This window comes from Apaloderma vittatum, unplaced genomic scaffold (assembly GCF_000703405.1).
Source record: "Apaloderma vittatum isolate BGI_N311 unplaced genomic scaffold, ASM70340v1 scaffold8779, whole genome shotgun sequence".
Classification (NCBI taxonomy): domain Eukaryota; kingdom Metazoa; phylum Chordata; class Aves; order Trogoniformes; family Trogonidae; genus Apaloderma; species Apaloderma vittatum.
The window spans coordinates 27,053-46,485 of record NW_009733512.1 but is presented as its reverse complement, the minus strand read 5'-3'; the positions used below and the strand labels follow the sequence as shown (position 1 = coordinate 46,485).

Genomic DNA, 19,433 nt, shown 5'->3' with positions numbered 1-19,433 from the left:
GAAGCTCAAATACCGAGAGAGAAACAACAAATACATTTAGTAATTTTAATTGTTTTCCATACAAATAGGTTTATTCAGTTTAGGCAAGAGGCGTGACTTGCCGTGAAAGACAGCGCCAAAGAGGCTTTGCGCTCTCCGCGCTCCAGCACGCAGCGTGGGTGTCCAGGCTCGTGGTGCTGCCAGGCTGCCAAGGGCTGACTGGTCCCATGGAAAGCACATAGCGGGGAGCAAAGGCTCACAGAGAATCATAGAATCACAGAATGGCCTAGGCTGGAAGGGACCTTAGAGATCATCTAGTCCAACCTCCCTGTCACGGGCAGGGACGCCTCTCAGCTACATCAGGCTACTCAAGGCTCCATCCAAGTTGGCCTTGAACACCTCCAGGGAGGGGGCAGCCACAACATCTCTGGGCAATTTATTCCCGTCTTGCCACCCTCGTACTGAAGAATTTCTTCCTAAGGTCCAATCTAAATCTATTCTCCTTCAACTTAAACCCATTTCCCCTTGTCCTATCAGTGGACACTGTTGTAAAAAGTCCCTCCCCAGCCTTCCTGTAGGTTCCCTTCAGGTATTGGAAGGCAGCTATTAGGTCTCCCCGAAGTCTTCTCTTTTCAAGACTGAACAATCTGAGCTCCTGCAGCCCATCCTCGTAGCAGAGGTGCTCCAGCCCCTGGATCATCTTTGTGGCCTCCTCTGAACACGCTCCAACAGATCCATGTCCCTCTTATGGTGCGGGCACCAAAACTGGACGCAGTATTCACAATGAAACCGGAAAACACCTTTCCTTAAACCTTTGTGCATAACAAGGATGACAGTTCAACTGTTGAAACTTGTCCAGCACATGTCAGCTACTCTCTTCAAGCTGCTTAAAGAAGTAGATCATTGCCTGATTCCAGTTTGAAGGTTCACAGAGGTTTCCTTAACTGGTAGAAGATGTCAGCAAAGCTAAAGAAGGCAGATGCAGACTCACACACCGATTGCTAAATGTTTGCAAACCCTTTATTGGTACGGTGGATTTAAATATACTTGGCAAAAGAAAACAGCACAAACATACGCCTCAGCTGGTACCATTGCTCTAGTAAAACAGTCACAGAAAAGTGTACATTATAATATTGCCAGAACTACTGTGGCAATATTTCAACTCAGGAATTACTTCCTTCAAAAAAATTGTGAATTTTGAGAAAACCCAATAATTTCCTACAGAATTACCAAAAAAAAAAAAAGGAGCTTGCTCAGAGTAATGCATATTAAGATGAACATACATTGTTTGTGTGGTTTTGAAACTAGGCTCAATTTACAATTAGAAAAGAATGCCTTTACCTTAAAACTTCTGTGACAAAAATGTAACAGAAAACTGAGTCTATTAACATTGTCGTTTCTTCATGTAAATGGAACCAGTAAAGGTTTCTCTTGTAGATTTTCTGTTGCTTTCTGGTGTTTTGGGGTTTTTTAATATTCCTCTAATAGCGGCACTACCTGTTACAATACAGTACCTGAGTTGTGGTTTAAAATATAATACATTGATAACAGTATTTTTAGGAGACATAACAGATATGAGTATAAACAGTCCTTTAAGGAGTCCTTTATTATCTGCTGTGGCACAGAGGGCAGAAGTTATAATTGCTTGCTTCTTTGGCTTTCATACAATGCTTACATACGCTGCACATCCAGAACTGATACTCCAAGATAGAGTCTCCTGTTGCAACACATACAGGAAAATTCCCATCTCCACTATTTAAAAAAAAAATATTAAAAAGTAAATAGGATGAAAGAATAAGAATAAGCCTTAAAATAACAACAAGACTTGTTCTGTAGATATTTGCAATACAGCATAAATGCCTAATTGTGTGCCTACAGCTAGTTACAAAACCTGATGCTCACCTGTGAAGTACTGCTTCTCTATTCAGCTGTGTGTCCCTTTTTGATTACAAGTTATTAAATCGTGTAACACTTCACTGTTAACACGGCCACGTATGTAAATCTTCACACAACAGAATGCACACCCCCAGAACCATACAGTCAAAGGACCAGGAGACCCAAAAGATTAAGTGTGAAGAAGCAGCAAAAAGGCAAGGTCCAGTTAGACACCTGCACAACTATTACATTTATTCCTCTAACATGGAAACCCTGGTGACATTCTGTACACCTGCGCAGTAAAATCGAACAAGACAGATTCAAATCCTATTCATTAAAAAGAAAACTGAGTCACATCCCATTTCCATACTCATGAATTCCATGCTCAAAGACACCGTTGTAGGTACAGCCGCTCCAAGGACTTACCCCTTAAGCGTGCCCTTCATATTCCAATTTTCTTGATATTTTCATCTCGTACCATGTAGATTTAGGTAAACAGGCTTACTGGTCAATAATGGTTAAAAAATCACTTGTTGACTTTTGCATCACACCACAATGGTGATGCAAACAGTTACATCATTAATGACACGTGACACCTTATATCAAAGGTCCTAAAACTCCCATGGCTCTGTCCACATGCATTTCAAATTAGGATGAAGTTATATTTTTATGCCCAGTTCCTCGAATGCTGCCAGTGTCTATTCTCTCACATAAAATACTGTTGTGTTACCCTTTCTGCAAATTGGCTAACACCTACATCATTCTAGCCCAATATCGGGTTTAAGCAGCAAAGCACCAAATTAACTTGGTCACACGAAACCTCCTAAAAACCAAAATACAGACAATTGTGGAAAAAAATATTAGTATTATTACAGTACCATATGAATATAAACCTACCTCTCAAGAATAACATCCAGAACGGATTTTTTGTTATACTTTGGACTATGTCTTGTGAATATCTCTAGAGCAAGGTCTTCATACTGTTGCCTCTGCTCTGGCCTGAGAGTTTCCAAGGATTCCAGTTTGACAAAAGCTTTTGAACAAATATCAAACGCTCTGTTTGCACATGCACAGAGTGCCAAAAGGGAATAGATTTCAACTGCAGGGATAATGTCTTCATAATCTTGCAAATGTAGAGCTACAAAATGAAAAAAAGAAAAAAATCCAATAAAATTATTACATGTCTTCTGAAAAGTGCAAGCATCTGTATGAAATATTTGGTACTAGTAGACAGTATTAATCTTACAAATTGGACACAATGAACCAAAACCTTTTCATTGACATGACTATGAAGCACATGTGGTTCAATACTTTTTTAAAATAAATAAAAATAAGGAGATTTGACTGGGCAATTCAGGTGTCTTTCTGACGCACTTTTTTTTTTTCGAAACATGTGACAAGCCTATGAAATGGGCCTTCATTACTGGGACAAAGCATAGGGCTCTACTTGCTCCTCCAAGCCGTACTTTTTTTTAATGAAGCTCTCTGCAGGGAGGTCTGCTGTGAATTCAGGCATGCCTTATAATTTAAAGAAAACAGTCAACAGACCATCTACAGAGAGTGTCCAGTTTAACCAGGTACTATTTAGTAAATTAGATTTGCATTGTCTCCAGGAAAAACTTTCCAGATATCTTGACTACAGCCACATTCAATTCATTATATGGTTTTGGTTTAAATTCCATGTATCTAGGAAGAACAGAAAAATGTGCCAACTATAAATGAAATTATGAGCTGTGCAGGTCTGTAAAATTAGAACCATTTTTTTTAGAGGGTTAAAAATGAAGTCCTACCTGTTTTAAGTGCTGCTTCGACAGAACCTTTATAGAGCTGTCTTTGTGCAAGTATGAAAAAATGGTACGCCTCAGCTCCTCGCCAAGCATTGTCTGCAAAGCAATTAGTTGAAGAAAGAACATCTTCTTCTAGCAAACCGGCCAAAGCTGAAGCAGTCTGAAAACGAAGCAGCATCACAAGTAATTTTTATACGAAATAGATACAGGAGGAAATGGGGATATATGAAAAGAACTTTTTTGGTGATTACACCACTGTCTGTGTTAACTAGGGAAAAATATAAAAACATGGACCTAACGCGAACATTGTTGGGCATTTTTATACAGTGCACAGGCAGAACATATGGTGCAGAGTTCCAAAGATAAATATCATATACATGTGTACAAATACATTCTGTGCACATCTGCAGACTGCTTCATAGTTTGGATTAATATTGCATTTCAACACTAGATCTCTTAAAGCTTTGTTCAAACTATTTCATTTGGGCATATGAAGATGAAAGTGTGAGAAGAAAAAAAAAATTCTTCCATTTGTTTCCCTCATATCTGGAGCTGTCTCCCTGCTAAATTACAGCCAATATAGCTTATTCTAATCACAGGTCTCTCTCTAGGACTGATACTTACTCCTAAATGACAGGAAAGTGAGAGTCTCACAGGAAAAAAAAAAATCTGTAGGAAGATTTTTGTTGTTACAGTGAAAGCACTAAGAAAAACATATTAAACTTAGTAAGAAAAGTATCTATTGATACATATGTATAAAATGTTTTAAATTAATACTTCAAACATGTTTTCATGGAAGACTTGCTTTAAGGAAAGTGGTTTTTTTAATAATTCTTTTTCCTGCTAAGAACAAAGGTAATAGCCTCACATGAAGATAGCTTTATTTATTCTGACTAGGTAGCACATACCAGAATTCAGGAATAAAAAAGAACAGCAAAAAAAGACACTCTACCTCTGAATTTTTTTCTTTAACTTTTCCCCTTTGTGCATTTTGCATTTGTTCATGGCACTGTTCTATAAGTAAGGCTGATAATACATAAAGCTTTTTCACTCGCAAAGGCTTTGTCCTTTTCTTTGCCTCTTCATCTGCAATCTTAAAAAAACAAAACCAAGGAATTTAATGGAGATCTTAAAATAAAAAACAAATCCTACAAGAATCACTTCATTCTTTTGGACAACTGCATGCTTGTACAAACCTAGGAGATCATGCCAAAAAATTATTCTGCATTTCAATGTAATAATTTAGACAGCAAACAGGACTACAAATGAAAATGTCAAAGTGAAAAATATACATTATTCTATATTTATTTATATAGTAAGTATATAAAGCCAGATTCTTGAGAAGGATAAATCAGTGTAAGCATGTATAAGCCTATTGACTTAATATAAAAATAAACTAAAAAAATAGCAATTCTTAAACACTAAAGTTTAAGAAATACATAGCTTTCAATAACGTCTTGTGGTTTCTTAGAAAAGAAGAATAGCTTTCTAAAATAACATATATTTTCCTGTAAGTATTTGCCGTACAAATTACATACCACTCTTACAGACTTAATAAGCTATGTACAGAAATTTCTGCAGCCAAACCAAAACTAAGCAACATCTTTATCTTATTTAGAAACCACAGCAGTTTCTAACTGAAGGTACCAACTGAAGAAGCACATTAATGACATTGCTATTTTGAAAAACAACGGAGATAGAACTCATCCACACAACCTACAAAATAACATGGACTTTGCACCCAGGCCAGTCTACTGCCTCTGCCAGGCAACGTGAGGCAACAGGACTTTTTCTGAGGTGCAGTTCATCTCATTCTGAAGCAAAAGCCTCAAAATAAATCAGGTGGTTTGTGTCCTGAAAGTCTCCTCTACAGAGGACATCCAGGGTAAAGGTTTCAGATAGAGATACCTGAACTTAGGAGTTGGATTCATCTTTGCGGTGTCCTGTAGAACAACATCTGCTTATGCCTGGACATTGCTAACACTAAAACAACTCCAAGAAGATAAAAGCAGCATGGAAATAATAAGAGCTAGTCTAAAAATCCAGTCATTGGACATAAAAATAAAACCTGTAATACCTTGAACATGAGCTTAGCAGCTTCAAAGAAATAATTGGCTTTACGATAGAGTTCTATAGCATCAAGGATTTTATTCTTTTCCAGTAAATGACTTGCATATCTGGCTAACAAGGATCCAATCTCTTTCATATTGTGATTTTTTGCCAGCTCCACAGCTTTGTTCCACTAGAAATGAAAGCAGACAATTATCAACCTCATTTTTTCAAATACATTCTCAGAACAAGCTGGTTATCCATGAATAATCTGCAACTCTTGTGTGAGGTCACCATTTAGAACCAGGCTGCTACAAAATTAAAGTAAAACGTGAAACAATACAAATTGTTGCCTGTCATGTAGTAAAGCAGGCCTATGAACCTAATGCGAAACCCAATGCAAAGCACTTGCTTCTACTCTGGTAAAAACTTTGTAAAATCACTCCATTGCTGCTTATGGCTGTACACGTGGATTTCAACACTGAAACTCAAGACTCTCGAAAGCATGTTGAAAAGAGGACTTCAGCCCGTAAGCTTAAGGCACAAACAGTAACACTTTACTTATCCTTCTATCCAACTCATTTTGTCTGTGAAATTTCCCAGTCTTCAACAGTTTGGCTCCTGTGTTGGCAGGACTGCGACACCTAGCTGAATCTTATGCAAAACAGCCCTTGAGAGCCATAAATGAGGAAAATGTTCACATAAAGCCAGCACTAGCCAGTCCTGCCATTCCCATACATCAAGTTCTTCACAGCCATCCTCCACTGCTCTCTTATTTCTGTTTACACAAATGTTTTCACAAGTCAGTCATAGAAGCACAGAATCATAGAATCATAGAATCACAGAATCACAGAATGGCCTAGGCTGGAAGGGAGCTTAGAGATCATTTTAATCCGGCCTCCCTGACACCAGGCTGGGGAACACTTCTAGCTTTGAACATGCTTTTTTTTTTTTTTCAGATCAGTTCCTTTCCAGCCACATCCTAACACAGCCACAAATACAACTGAGTCAGCACAAGGAAGGAGGGGGACGTGGAAAATGAGCAGCCAGAAGCTCTCCAGCCTTCCATTCCATCCGGAGGCAGCACAGGCTGGTTCTACAAAGGCCACAAATGTCCGTACGCTGAGCACGCTAAACACAGACACGCAGAAGTGCTGCTGCTGTATATGGCTTTGTCCCTCCAATGGTCTAATCCTAATTTCAAGTAACTGGCTTGAGCACTGAAGTATGAATTTCCCAGAAATCATGACAAGTCACCAGATATTTAACAAGGACTTGTATTTAACTGGACATTAGGATAGAAATCTCACTGTTAAATTGGTATCAGTAAAGCATATTATCTACAGCTGTTTTACCTGGTTGAGGTGTACACAGGTATCTACGGCATCCTTTGGTCGATTACATTTCAGAAAGGCTGACACAGCTTGTTCACACATCCCCACTCTTACAAACATGTAAGCTATATCCTGCAAAAAGCATCAGCACTGTGTTAATGTACTAAAAATGTGGTAGTGAATTTGTCTAGTATCCTGCAAAAAGCATCAGCACTGTGTTAAATTCACTACCACATTTTTAGTACATTGTCTAGCAACTGCGATACTATTATATTGTTTCATTTAATTCCATGAAGTTGGGGAAAAGGGCTTGCTTGCCACATGAATTCTGCAAAGACAAAGTGCACTGTTGTAAATCTTTAGCACAGTGTGGTACTCTAACATGCTGCTTCTAAATTAAAAAAAAAAAAAGCTATTTAAATTTTTTTCTTTCAAATCATACCAGAAGGACTGTGTTCTTACTATTTAGCATATTTCATGAAACATTGCTAGTGGAAAAGGGTTAAAAAGAAAATGCTATGTTTTGCTTTGTTCAAACAACTGCAAATTACATTAAACAAGCACGTTGTGCATTTTTCAAGCATTTTGGATTACTCATATCATAGTTTTGAATTAAATATTACTTAGTAGGTCATTTCAGGCTATACCACCTACTTTTCCTCCTTTTAGTAGAGTATTTTCAATTTTCGTTGTACATTAGCATTCCTACCAGAGCTACTAAGTAAGAAGTTAAACCAGAGATAGTAACCAGGAGGAATTTGGGGAAGAAAACCAACAGTGTAAACTAGATGACGAAGTGAAAGCTAAAGCAAGTGCCCAGCCACAGGAAGTGACTTCTCCGTGAAGCACAGCTATTTCAGAGAGAAACGTCACAAACTGGGGAGGGAAGCAGTGAATTATAACGTAGTCATAAAGCGTGATCAATAGTAAGGTCTTTCTGGGGAACCTGGATAATAAATGAAAGGAAGAATGACAGAATATAAAACCAACAGTAAGAGTGGAGATCAATACCAAAGCAACATCATTATGCTTAAGTGAGTAGGTTATGGACTGCATTCATTCTTTCTTTCTTTGTTAAGCCTAACAAAGTGGGAACTTTCAAATAAATGGTTGAGCATAAGACAATGAAAAACAAAGGTGCTTTTTGCTTACAGGTAGCAATTTATTATTCTCTGGAAGTGAGTTAACGAGATTCTCCAGTCCTTGGTAGTCCTCTAGCATGTAGTAACATTCAGCTAAACGTTCCTGGTTTCGTCCTTGTACATAATACTGTACAGCATTTAACCTAACAAGAAAAAAAAGTGTGGTGGCTTCTGATATATAAACACAGTTGAAATTGAAAGTTTTTATTTTCAGAGATCTTTATATTGAAGTAGTAGCAAAATTGATTCCCTGACTAGCGTTAAGGTTAGGATAGCAAGGAACCTTAAAACTGTATTCCCACCTCTGCACAGATCATCGCTGACAGTGGACAACAACTTACAACTGACCTTTCAGAAAAGGGCTTTATCGTTGAGTCTCCATATTTTAAAAACATGAGCACCAAGATCTCCAAGACCGTTCTCTAAAATTACCTAAAGCATCAAGAAATCAGTCTTTCAGAATTTAATTGCAAGTTTTCAACTGCTTTGGGACCCAAGTTCTTTGTGATAATGTAGCCTGGGTAACGGCGATACACAGTGGAGCTGTGGAACTGTAAGAGACAGTGTCCTGGATGTTCAAAGCTTACATGGGCTTAGAAGGCAAGAAGAAAAGTTCAGACAAGAAAATTTCTCCACCTGTTATTAGGTACAAAGACATCACTGGCTCAGTAAGTACCTGACTGCAAAATGTGTTCTGGAGAAATACCACTACACTATTGCACTGTTAAAATCCTCCTTGGGTGCCCAATTTGGGCAATAACTGGAGACAGATACAGGACAGAGAGAACTATGGACCTTTCAAAATATTTCTGTGTTTAAGCATTCTAGAATGCTTACGGTTACTTTTGAAACTCAATGATGTTTAGCATTTCTCTCTTGCTTTTAACTGATTTTTTCTTCCTTCAATACTTTCCATATCCAGCCTGATACAACACAATAGGTTCTCTTCTCCTCCCCTCCTTTGTTGCACAGACTTCCAGCAAAACTGAGATTTTTATCCCCTTCATTTTTAGAAAGTTGATCAACAGCTTTCTAAAGGTACATGCAGGAATGGAAACATAAGATCTGAGCTAAATCTCAAAATTCCAAAATCAAAGAATCACAGAATGTCAGGGGTTGGAAGGGACCTCTAGAGATCATCTAGTCCAACCCCCCTGCCAGAGCAGGATCCCCTAGTGCAGCAACACAGGAACGCGTCCAGACAGGTTTTGAAAGTCTCCAGAGAAGGAGACTCCACACCCTCTCTGGGCAGCCTGTGCCAGGGCTCTGTCACCCTCACAGTAAAGAAGTTTCTCCTCATGTTGAGATGGAACTTCCTGTGTTCTAACATAAACCAGTTATTTCTTGTTCTCTTGCTGGGCACCACTGAGAAGAGATTGTCCCCTTCCTCTTGACACCCACCCCTCAGACATTTCTATACATTAATAAGGTCCCCTCTCAGCCTTCTCCTTCCCAGACTAAACAGTCCCAGGTCTCTCAGTCTCTCTTCACAGGAGAGATGTTCAAGCCCCTTAATCATCCTCGTAGCTCTCCATCGGGCTCTCTCCAGTAGGTCCCTGTCTCTCTTGAACTGGGGAGCCCAAAACTGGACACACTATTCCAGGTGTGGTCTCACCAGGGCAGAGTAGAGGGGAAGGAGAACTTCCCTAGACCTGCTGGACACACTTTTCTCAATGTACCCCGGGATCCCACTGGCCCTCTTGGCCACAAGGGCACGTTGCTGTCCCATGGACAACTCACTGTCCACTGGGACTCCAAGGTCTTTCTCCATGGGGCTGCTTTCCAGCAGGGCGACCCCTAATCTGTACTGGTACCTGGTGTTATTCCTCCCAGAGGAATTATCCTGTTTATTCCATCCTGGCTTTCCTAACGGCTGTCCCTCCTCATAAATTAAATTGTGCAATTAGTTTTATGCTTTCCTTTGTAACTTATTTCCTCTAGAACATACCATTTCTGACGGTCTGCAAAATAATCTCCGATAGCATTATGTGCTTGTTCAAGAAGGGCATCATCTGAATCACCCGAGCCAGTTTTCAGTAGTTGCAATACGCGAAACCAATCTCCCAATTTTATCCGTAGTCCAATGGCAAGATCTCTAGTTTAAAAACAAAGTATCAGGAAAAAGTCAAACACAGTAAAATCAGTGTTGCAACGAAGCACCTACAAGGCAGTCCACTCCTCCACACCAGCACGCTTCCATCAGCTAGTTAATTAGGTGCAAGAAAGTTTTTTGTTACCAGGCTCTAATGAGCATCTCTCCCCAGCTCCTGCCTCCATCCTGCTTCTCCTTACTGGGGAAGAGGAAGGTTTCTCATTCTTACAGCATGAAAGAAAAAATATTTTTTTCTTTATTAAACCCTACATTTTTTCATGGCTCCGTTAATCAAAGCTTAAAAATTTCACATGTGCCTAAGTGATTCAGGCTTCTCCATGTTTGACCACCACCTACAGGCCACATCGTACAACTGCTGTTTATTATTTCTCATTATCCTTTTTTGGTAACGACAGTGGTCTAGTTAATTATTTAGTGTTAATTTATATTTCCCAGTAATGTTGTAATTTTGCTTTGTTTGTTTTCATCCCTGAACAAAAATTCCATTGATTGGTCTTTTCTGTCTCTCCAGAGATTACAGTTCATTAGCAACTCTGTTGTTTGTATACGTAATTGAAAAGAATGTGTACTTGGCTACCAGCTAAGACTAACAGTACATAAATTAAATATTAGTTAAGATTGTTTGTATTTTTGGAATCTCAGTTGAAATACTCACAAAATACTTGTGAAAAAACATCCATGAAACATGGCACTACCTAGAGCAGCTGATGTTTTGCAGTTTGGAGTGCACTGATTTATGTATAGGACTGGTTATCTATGGATGCAACAAAATTCTCTCTGATTCTTTTCTGTCATTCCAGAATCTGGTAAAGAGTCTTCAGGACTAAACCAGCTATTCCTTAAGGCCAGCTTTTTTTTTTTTCCAGACTTTTTATTCTTTATTTGCAGCTGAGATGACTACATGCAATTACCTTCGGTCCATATCCAGATACATCCTTTCAGCTTCTTCAAATCGGCTGAAATAGGCTGCCACTTCTGCTTGCTTCATTGACTCGCTCTGCAGGTTGCCTAGACGCTTCACAAATTTAATCCCTTGATAATCTTTGCAGCGTACAAAAGCTTGTTCAGCAGTCTGCAGATCCAGCTTCTGAAGAGCAGCTTCAGCCAGGAGACGCCTGTGTGAAAAACAAAACATAATAGATGTGAAAGCAGTTATAAAGTAAATTACATGAGGATCCATTTAACTAGTCATTATTTAAAGAAGATACTCAAGTTACTACAATCATACCGTTTACTAACTAATCTCAGTTCAGTTGCATGCTTGTCCCCAGTACACTCTGTGATCTATCCAGTACTTGCTTTTGGAAAGATGTTCAAATAACTGCTAATATTCTTTTGTTCAGCTGTTCAAATGGACATGGGCTTGGGCGGAATGGGCAGGGTTTGAGTTTTACAGTTGTCCTATGTGTTGCTAGTCTCAATGCAGTTCCATGTAGAGATTTGTACCGAGGCATATTCCACAACTTCACGCCTTTGTGGCAGCTTCAGCCTGAAGGCCTCCAACTGAATTAGTCACAGAGTAAATTATCCTTCTGGATGTTCCTTGTTCAGTTCGGACAGCATGCTGGGAAACCTTGTACTGGTACTGTCCCATCGGTTAGTTCTGCAAATACAGAATTTCTACCTTCAGGCCATGCTACATCCATCAGGTGTTTGGATGAGCTCCAGAATTTTCTGCAAAAATAAGGCTTGGGAAATTCAGACTGGCTGACTGACAGCCAGTGCTGTAAGGCCCTGACGACACCAATAAATAATGTTATTGCTGTATTCTGTGATCTAAGCCATGTCAGGCAGTATCAACTCAGTTTCTGAATCCTCTAACCTAATACCAGGATAATTCCACAGGTTCAGTGCGACGCACGTGACATTCATTTGTCTGCACAGCAGAGAGAAACTGGAGACACAGAAAGATGTTTTTCATCTGCTCATACAGGACCTGGCCCTGTAAAGGTTCTGAAATACGCTCATTTTCAATCCAGTGCTCATCACTGACACCAGTGAAACTGAGAAAAAACCAGTATGGCAAATTTAATCGATCTGTGACATATGTCATCCTGTTTGTTGTGTTCTAGCATTAAGGGCACTGTTCCATTCTGATCTAGAATAAATTTACTTTATATCCAGCATTTCTAATCCATTTCTTCTGAATAAATATGTGACATATTGTATGTTTCCTTGCATAACAAAAATTAAGTTTATGACAATTTTGGAGCAAAGTGGACAGCATTTGACCTATATTTTGTGATTTTACAATATAAAACTTAGAAACTTTCAAAATTAATAGTAATTTTCTATTAAATACATAGATGGTACTAGCAAAAAGCATCAACAACTTCAAAAGTCCAAAAATTTTCAGCTAGTTCAAGACAGTAGAAATGAAGACTCACAAAACAACGAACTAATAAAATTAAATTACTATTACAGAAACTTTCAACATATAACTATCAAATCCTGTTTTCAGAATGTACATTCTGGAGCTGAAAGCACATCTGGATAGGAAGGAATGCTTTCTGGGACACATTTTTAAAGCAAGTTGTCTTAGTCTTTCAGCAATTCTAAATTCCTCTCTGAATTGTCAGAATCAACAGAGAACTCTCAACCCACCTTGATGCAATCCAAACATCCAATACTGCAAGAAAGCAGTTAGCTTTGAAACAGAGCCAAAATTACTAAAGGTACAGATAGAGAAGCAATCTCTCGAGCAAAAAGAGAATTGGCATCATTCAACAAGCAACTTGCCAATGAAGTTTTAGTGCCTGCTACTGACTTTTCATTAAATTATCCACTGCAGAATTTACTCTTCTAGCTCTTATGACATAGGATATTAAACATATTTCCAGAACTCCTGTTTTCACGGCTTTCTTCTTACATGCCTGCTGTGCAGGCTTTTCAAGTTTAGTTTAATAGCTGAGTCCATGTAAACATGCCAACGTCTCCTTTTCTCAGATTACTTTTGAAAGTCTGCATCATAGCATGTTTAACATACTCAGCCTTTCTCATTTCTGTCCTTTATGGCCTGTCCAAAATGCTACACAGTTAGTCAACCACTCATGCCGCTATCATTCTGATGTGTTCCTTCTACTGGGCTTTAAGCTCTCTGTCATCAAGGTTCTATACAAAATATATAAATAAACACCCTCTCAACTTATGGGCAACCTGAATTTTAATTCAACCTTTTTTTCAGCCAGCTTTTTAATTTCCTTTAGATTCACCCCTAAAAGCAGGGAGCCCTGTTGTTTGGGGCTCAGAGAGCACAGAGCAAAAAGGTGTCCTGAGCCTGTACCCTGTACCCAGTACTGTGACACACAGAGCACGCTTTCCCTTCAGGTACTACAACACTCACAAAATCACAGAGTTCCAATTTAACAGGAGCCCCCTCCTTTGGGTTCAAGAATTTGGAGCCTGGGGATGGCTGCAGAGGAGTCTTGACACTTGCTCAGCACCTCCTGAAACATGAATTCTCAAATGCTCAGGAACAAAAACCTCGCTTTCTCACATTCTGGGAAATCCTAACATCACACAGCTTGGAACTGCCCAGTCCCACCCAAAAAAAAGAAAAAGAAGTGGGGAGCCAGGCTAGCAGGGAACTGCAAGGCTCTCCTTGGGCCTCCTCTCATTGCTGTAATATTCCTCTGGAGATGATTCAGCCCAATGAAGAGACATTCTCAGTGAGACCAGCAGCCTTTCAGATTGCAGCTCAGCACAATGTTACCTTTTTTTCATTATGTTTTTGGGGTTTTGTGTTTTTAAGCAGTTCTGTTTAACGTGTATAGTGCTTTGGCTGATTTTGATTTGAAGTTGTGTACTTTAATACCAGATCTGTCTGAACAGGAAAAGAATACAGAAGAACACAAATTTAAACCAAGTTGGTTTGAAAAGAGATTTTACCAAAGTCTGGGATGTGGATTGTCTTCTATGAATTGGGAAGATTCTTCAATGCCAACTTTCTCAATCAATGCTCGACTGTCTCGTAATGACCGAATCTCGAAATTGATGATGTAATCTTTGTTAGGATGCTCAGGATTCTAACATAATGGATAAAGAAACATAATTTTATTTCATGTCACCTTTATTTTCCACCAACATAAATATCTACTGTGCAAATCAGTAACAGACACCAAATTTTCCTACAAAATAAAATTAATTATACTTACCTTTAATATTTCATCCAGAAGAATAGATTTGATTTCTAAATCCTCAAAGTTGCAAATATATCCAGAAGTTTGTATAGCTTCCTTGAAATTAAATAACAAAGAAATGAACTTGTATTCTGTCTGATTAAATCTTAACCAAATCTGTTAAGTATACTTAGAGAGACTTTTTTTCTCCTCTAAATTAGGATTTAATTGTATTTCCAACAGGAAACAAATACTAAAATAAATTACCATTACTGACAATTCCAAATACACAGATATAGCTCAAGTTTCTCATGTTTTCTATAACTAAATTATGAGAAAGAGATAAAGGAACACCTGACAATATTTTAATTCAACTGAGCTGTGTTTTACAAATATATTTACTGAAACTGTGTTTACATTTTCCAAAGCATAAGAAAAATATGAAAATATCTCAACCATTTAAGAAAAATATGACAGCATTTCTATCTTTCCAGCACCGATCGTTTATTTATTTGTTCCTAAACAACACTCCCACAGTAAAGCTGACAAGAATTTGAGATTTCCAGAAGCAAATATTGTATAAACACTTGTCTATTTGAAGGGTAAGCACAGTATTTTTACTGTTCACGATAGAGCCATTAACTTACGAGCATTTTTTAAAATGTAGTTTACATATGTTAATATTTACCTCTGGATCCAAGTTTCTGAAAACGTACATTCTTGTTTTCTCCATCATTGCAAACAAATCTGGGTTATCTTTGGCCCACTTCATATCCCAGACATCTTTGCGTTCCAGTTTCAGCTGTTCACCCACCACTTGCTGTCCTGCGCTGTCTGCTGCCCGCGCATCCAAGTCAAAGAAAGTCAAAACACCTGAAAGGTCTATGACAGCAACGCGACTACAAGAAAACAAAGGAAGAAAAAAATGAAACAGGTAAATAATACAAGTCGAGGTTGTAAATCTGCAAGAGTTCCCTAAATTGACAGACTCGGGCCAAATTTCGCCTCTAACCTAATACCAGGATAATTCCACAGGTTCAGTGCGACGCACGTGACGTTCATTGGTCTGCACAGCAGAGAGAAACTGGAGACACAGAAAGAGGTTTTTCATCTGCTCATACAGGACCTGGCCCTGTAAAGCTTCTGAAATACGCTCATTTTCAATCCAGCATTTTGGCAGATCCTTAGTACTTCAGCGAGCAAGCTGGCTACATTGCAGGTTCTGCCCTTCACCAAACTTTTCTTGACAGAGCCTAAAATTAACAGCCAAACAGAATTGTTTTCTATTATTTACAAGAAGGCAATGAAGCAGATTCCTAAATTAAAAAGACAGTGCGGTGATGCATATTGTTCATCTCTAAAACAAGATTTCTTATATTTCTACAAGGGGTATCCTTTAGGGTTTTTTTCCAAACAATATGAAGTATAATGCAATTAATCTTTGAAGTCATTTAAAATATGGAAAAAATACAATTTCTGAAGGGTTACACTTGAAAATTTCCCATTACATTGGTTTTCAGTAGTGAATCATAGTAGCTCATAATTACTACAATGACATTTTAAAAGCATTTCTAAATACTGAAAAGTATTTAGGCAACCTTAATCCATATTAAAGTTTCAAAACCAATTTAGAAATTCAAGTCCAAAACTTTAACTTTTAAATGAAACAGTCCTATTTTTCATCTATACCTAAAAAGATGTGTGATCTACACACACATTATGAATGTTACTTGAAATTATAAAGTTATTTTGAAGTTATTAAAATTGTCTTACAAGCCCTCTTTAGTCAGTATATTTTTACCTTTTCTGCCAAGACCATCATGCTCTCCCTGACAGAAAAATAACTGTTACACAGAAAGTAACTTCAGTAGTGGCACAGCTGAACCTTAGGAAAGCCAGTCTTGCTAGAAGCACTGCCACCAGCTGCAGCTTGTAACAATGGAAAATTAACATGGCATGAACTAAGTTTCCAGGCATTAGAAGGACACAGATATAGAAAGAAGCCTGAGAAATATAAAAATCCGTGTTATAAGATAATTTTGTCAATTCATCTCATGATCACAGGAAGCTTGTTTGGTTTATCTAATAAAACAAAGATATTTTCACATATATGTTTCCTTAAACTTCCCACACAGTCTAAAACATGAGTGAACTTTACTAACAGTCTCTCAGAGCAATCCGATGACTGGCCAAACGTAATTAATTAGTAAAAAGTATACAGTTAAGCAACCATTAATAACAACTAAAATTAACAGTTTATGTTAAAGTGACATTTGTACATAACTATTATAGGATCACATAAGTCATAATTCATGTATTTCCACAAATTGTAGCGGTTTATTTTAAAATCGGGTGCCTGTGTTAGAAGCAGATCCACAACTTACCTGGAGTTGCAGTTCAAAGACAGTTGATAGGCACGACAGTGCAGGGTATACTTCTGTACTAAACCAACACTAGGAAGACTGTATCTCTGAATAGTTCCGGATTCTCTTCCCTAGAGAAAAGCAGTGCTCGCTTATTGAGATATTTTTTTCCATCAATAAACTCTTTAAAAAGGTTTTACTTACATGCTATCCTAGATAAAAGAGTTTTCAGATAAATGGCAAAGCAGAAATCAAAAGAGGGAATGTCATCATGCAAGAAGTTCTGAATTCTGCCACAGAAACAAGATACTCTTTGTAACAAAAGAGGACAACAGGGAAAAGATCCCTGTCCCAGGCTGGTAAATCCACTCAAACAGTGCCATAGGGCAGTACCAGCTCAGGACTGACAGCAGCACAGCTGCGTTCGTGTAGTGCCATCTGCATGCTAACAGCTCTCACCTGAGCTAGCTTGTAAAGGAAATGCTGTAAAATATACCGGGTATTCCAGGGCTTGAGTAACAGCAAACAACTCTAAGTACCAATCACAGAGTCACAGAATGGTTTGAATTGGAAGGGGCCTTAGAGATCACCCAGTTCCAACCCCCTGCCATGGGCAGGGACACCTCCCGCCAGACCAGATTGCTCAAAGCCCCGTCCGACCTGGTCTTGAAAACTTCCAGGGATGAGGAATCCACAAGTTCTCTGGGCAATCCATTCCAGTGTCTCACCACCCTCATAGTAAAGAACTTCTTCCTAATATCTCATCTAAATCTCCCCTGCTTGAGTTTAAAACCACCGCCCTTTGCCCTATCACCACATGCCCTTATAAAAAGTCCCTCTCCAGCTTTCCTGTAGGCCCCCTTCAGGTACTGGATATACTTTATTTTGCCAAACACCACACCCATGCCCTGCATTAGAACAGCAGTCTAAAATGAGTTTGACATCCCTGGACCAAAATGATCACTGCCACCAGTTTCTCATGGTGTTTCTGTAGACCCAACAACATACACAGCTTATTTGAACTACTGATTAACCCTTATGCTGGAAATGAGTCAGTAGTAAACTTTAAGGTAGTCTGAACTTTATTCCTTTTTTTTTTTTTCCCAAAAATCCACCTCTAAGATCCTCAGTAAAAATTAGCTTTTGTCTTTGACTTCTTCACATCTGTAAACCCTATAAACTGAAAAGCAGATTTGGTCAGAGGTGGTAGAAAATCTAACCACTGTAATATGCAGTCAGCTTCAGCACATTTATCCAAATCTGGTCCCCAAGCCATTTCCCCTCATCTCCTTCCTTTCAACCAAAGTCACCGATTAATTATTCTCTTAATTTCATTTCCTCACTCGCATTCTTCAAAAGCAAACCTTGTCACCTACTAAACAATACATTTGTTTCATTCATGTTTTTTCCTTGTTATCCACTGACTTTGTAAAATCCGGTCAAAGGATAAAGCAACAAAACAAAAAACAATCACTGGAGTAGGAACATGGGAGAACATCAAGATCTTTCTTGAGAATGTGAATAAAATGGAGAAACTATGTTCTTTTTCATCTTTGTTCTGCTTGATTAGTATGTCTGTTCATGAGATGAGATCACTCTTTTCAGATAAGGGAAAAAAAAAAGGCAGCAGCTGTTTGGCATGATAAAATACCTCAGACATAACACACATGTATAATCCATAAACGTATTACTATCCAGGCAGCACACTACATACAGGCAATATCTATCACCGTACATTATAGTATTAACATGTAAACAGACAAACTTTGTAAATCTTTGGTCATTTACAGGCAGCCTAGAAGAGAGTTTCCAGAATTCAGATTACAGAATGAAGTCCTGGCTCAGACTTTCTCAAAGCCTAAATAGAAATACTAACTCAGGCAACACTTGAATTGTAGGCCCTCGGTGAATTAGCCCTCCTAAAGCAAGAGTCCAGGTTAGCAGAAGAATGGAAGTTATCTTTAAGGACATCTAGAAAGAGATTCCATCCATATAAAATTCTAAATTCAGTCATGCTTTCAAAGAAGAATCTCCTGCCTACAGGCACAAGAGGCAATTAGGAGTTATTGTAATGATGTAACTTACGACCAGTAGTATCTTATCAGATGCTGTTATTGCACAAATTGGATCTCTCGTTCCCTGAAAGTACACAAGTGGTATCAGTGTCAGTTTTCATGCCGCAGTAAGAACGCACTGCTAAAGAAAGAAGTTTTATTCAAGTATACAAGAATGCTGCTGAGTATCCACATGAAAAGGGGCTATCACAGCTTGTCACTATACAGCGTATGGTTCGTTTCTGGTATTAGTAGCTTTTGTTTTGGGAAACCTAATGATAATACTAACAGCTTCCTTTCCTCTCCTGCCCCTCCTTCAGAAGCATAAGAAACCCGAAATGTGACAGCCGTTTAACAGAAAACACAAAAAGGCAACTATTCCCAACTTGTGAGGCCTGTAATTAATTTCAGGCATATTGGTAATTACAAAAGTGAGCAGGCATGCACACACACACACACAAAGTAATAAAACCCCAAAATACCAGAAAAGGTTAAGAGGGTTACTGAGTTTCAACAAGCTTATGCTTTGCTGAATTAGGGGGAACTACGTCTCAGGCAAGAAGACAGCAGGTGTCTTCGTAACAGACCTCAGAATATGCTTTTTTCTGTGTTCCCTACA

General features: G+C 38.5%; 1 protein-coding gene across 1 annotated transcript in view; it reads right to left on the bottom strand.

The window, feature by feature from the left end:
• Positions 1-1,586: 1,586 nt before the first annotated feature.
• WDR35 (WD repeat domain 35) overlaps positions 1,587-19,433 on the bottom strand; it is a gene marked incomplete at its 5' end in the record, with an annotated part of 44,472 nt that continues 26,625 nt past the window's right edge. Inside the window, 14 exons of the mRNA XM_009875931.1 lie at positions 1,587-1,731; positions 2,752-2,992; positions 3,645-3,801; positions 4,594-4,734; positions 5,719-5,883; positions 7,046-7,156; positions 8,177-8,309; positions 10,115-10,261; positions 11,191-11,394; positions 14,168-14,304; positions 14,434-14,514; positions 15,086-15,296; positions 16,782-16,891; positions 18,846-18,899. Of these exons, the coding sequence (XP_009874233.1) occupies positions 1,587-1,731; positions 2,752-2,992; positions 3,645-3,801; positions 4,594-4,734; positions 5,719-5,883; positions 7,046-7,156; positions 8,177-8,309; positions 10,115-10,261; positions 11,191-11,394; positions 14,168-14,304; positions 14,434-14,514; positions 15,086-15,296; positions 16,782-16,891; positions 18,846-18,899 (2,037 nt within the window). The remainder of the gene's footprint in view (positions 1,732-2,751; positions 2,993-3,644; positions 3,802-4,593; positions 4,735-5,718; positions 5,884-7,045; positions 7,157-8,176; positions 8,310-10,114; positions 10,262-11,190; positions 11,395-14,167; positions 14,305-14,433; positions 14,515-15,085; positions 15,297-16,781; positions 16,892-18,845; positions 18,900-19,433) is intronic.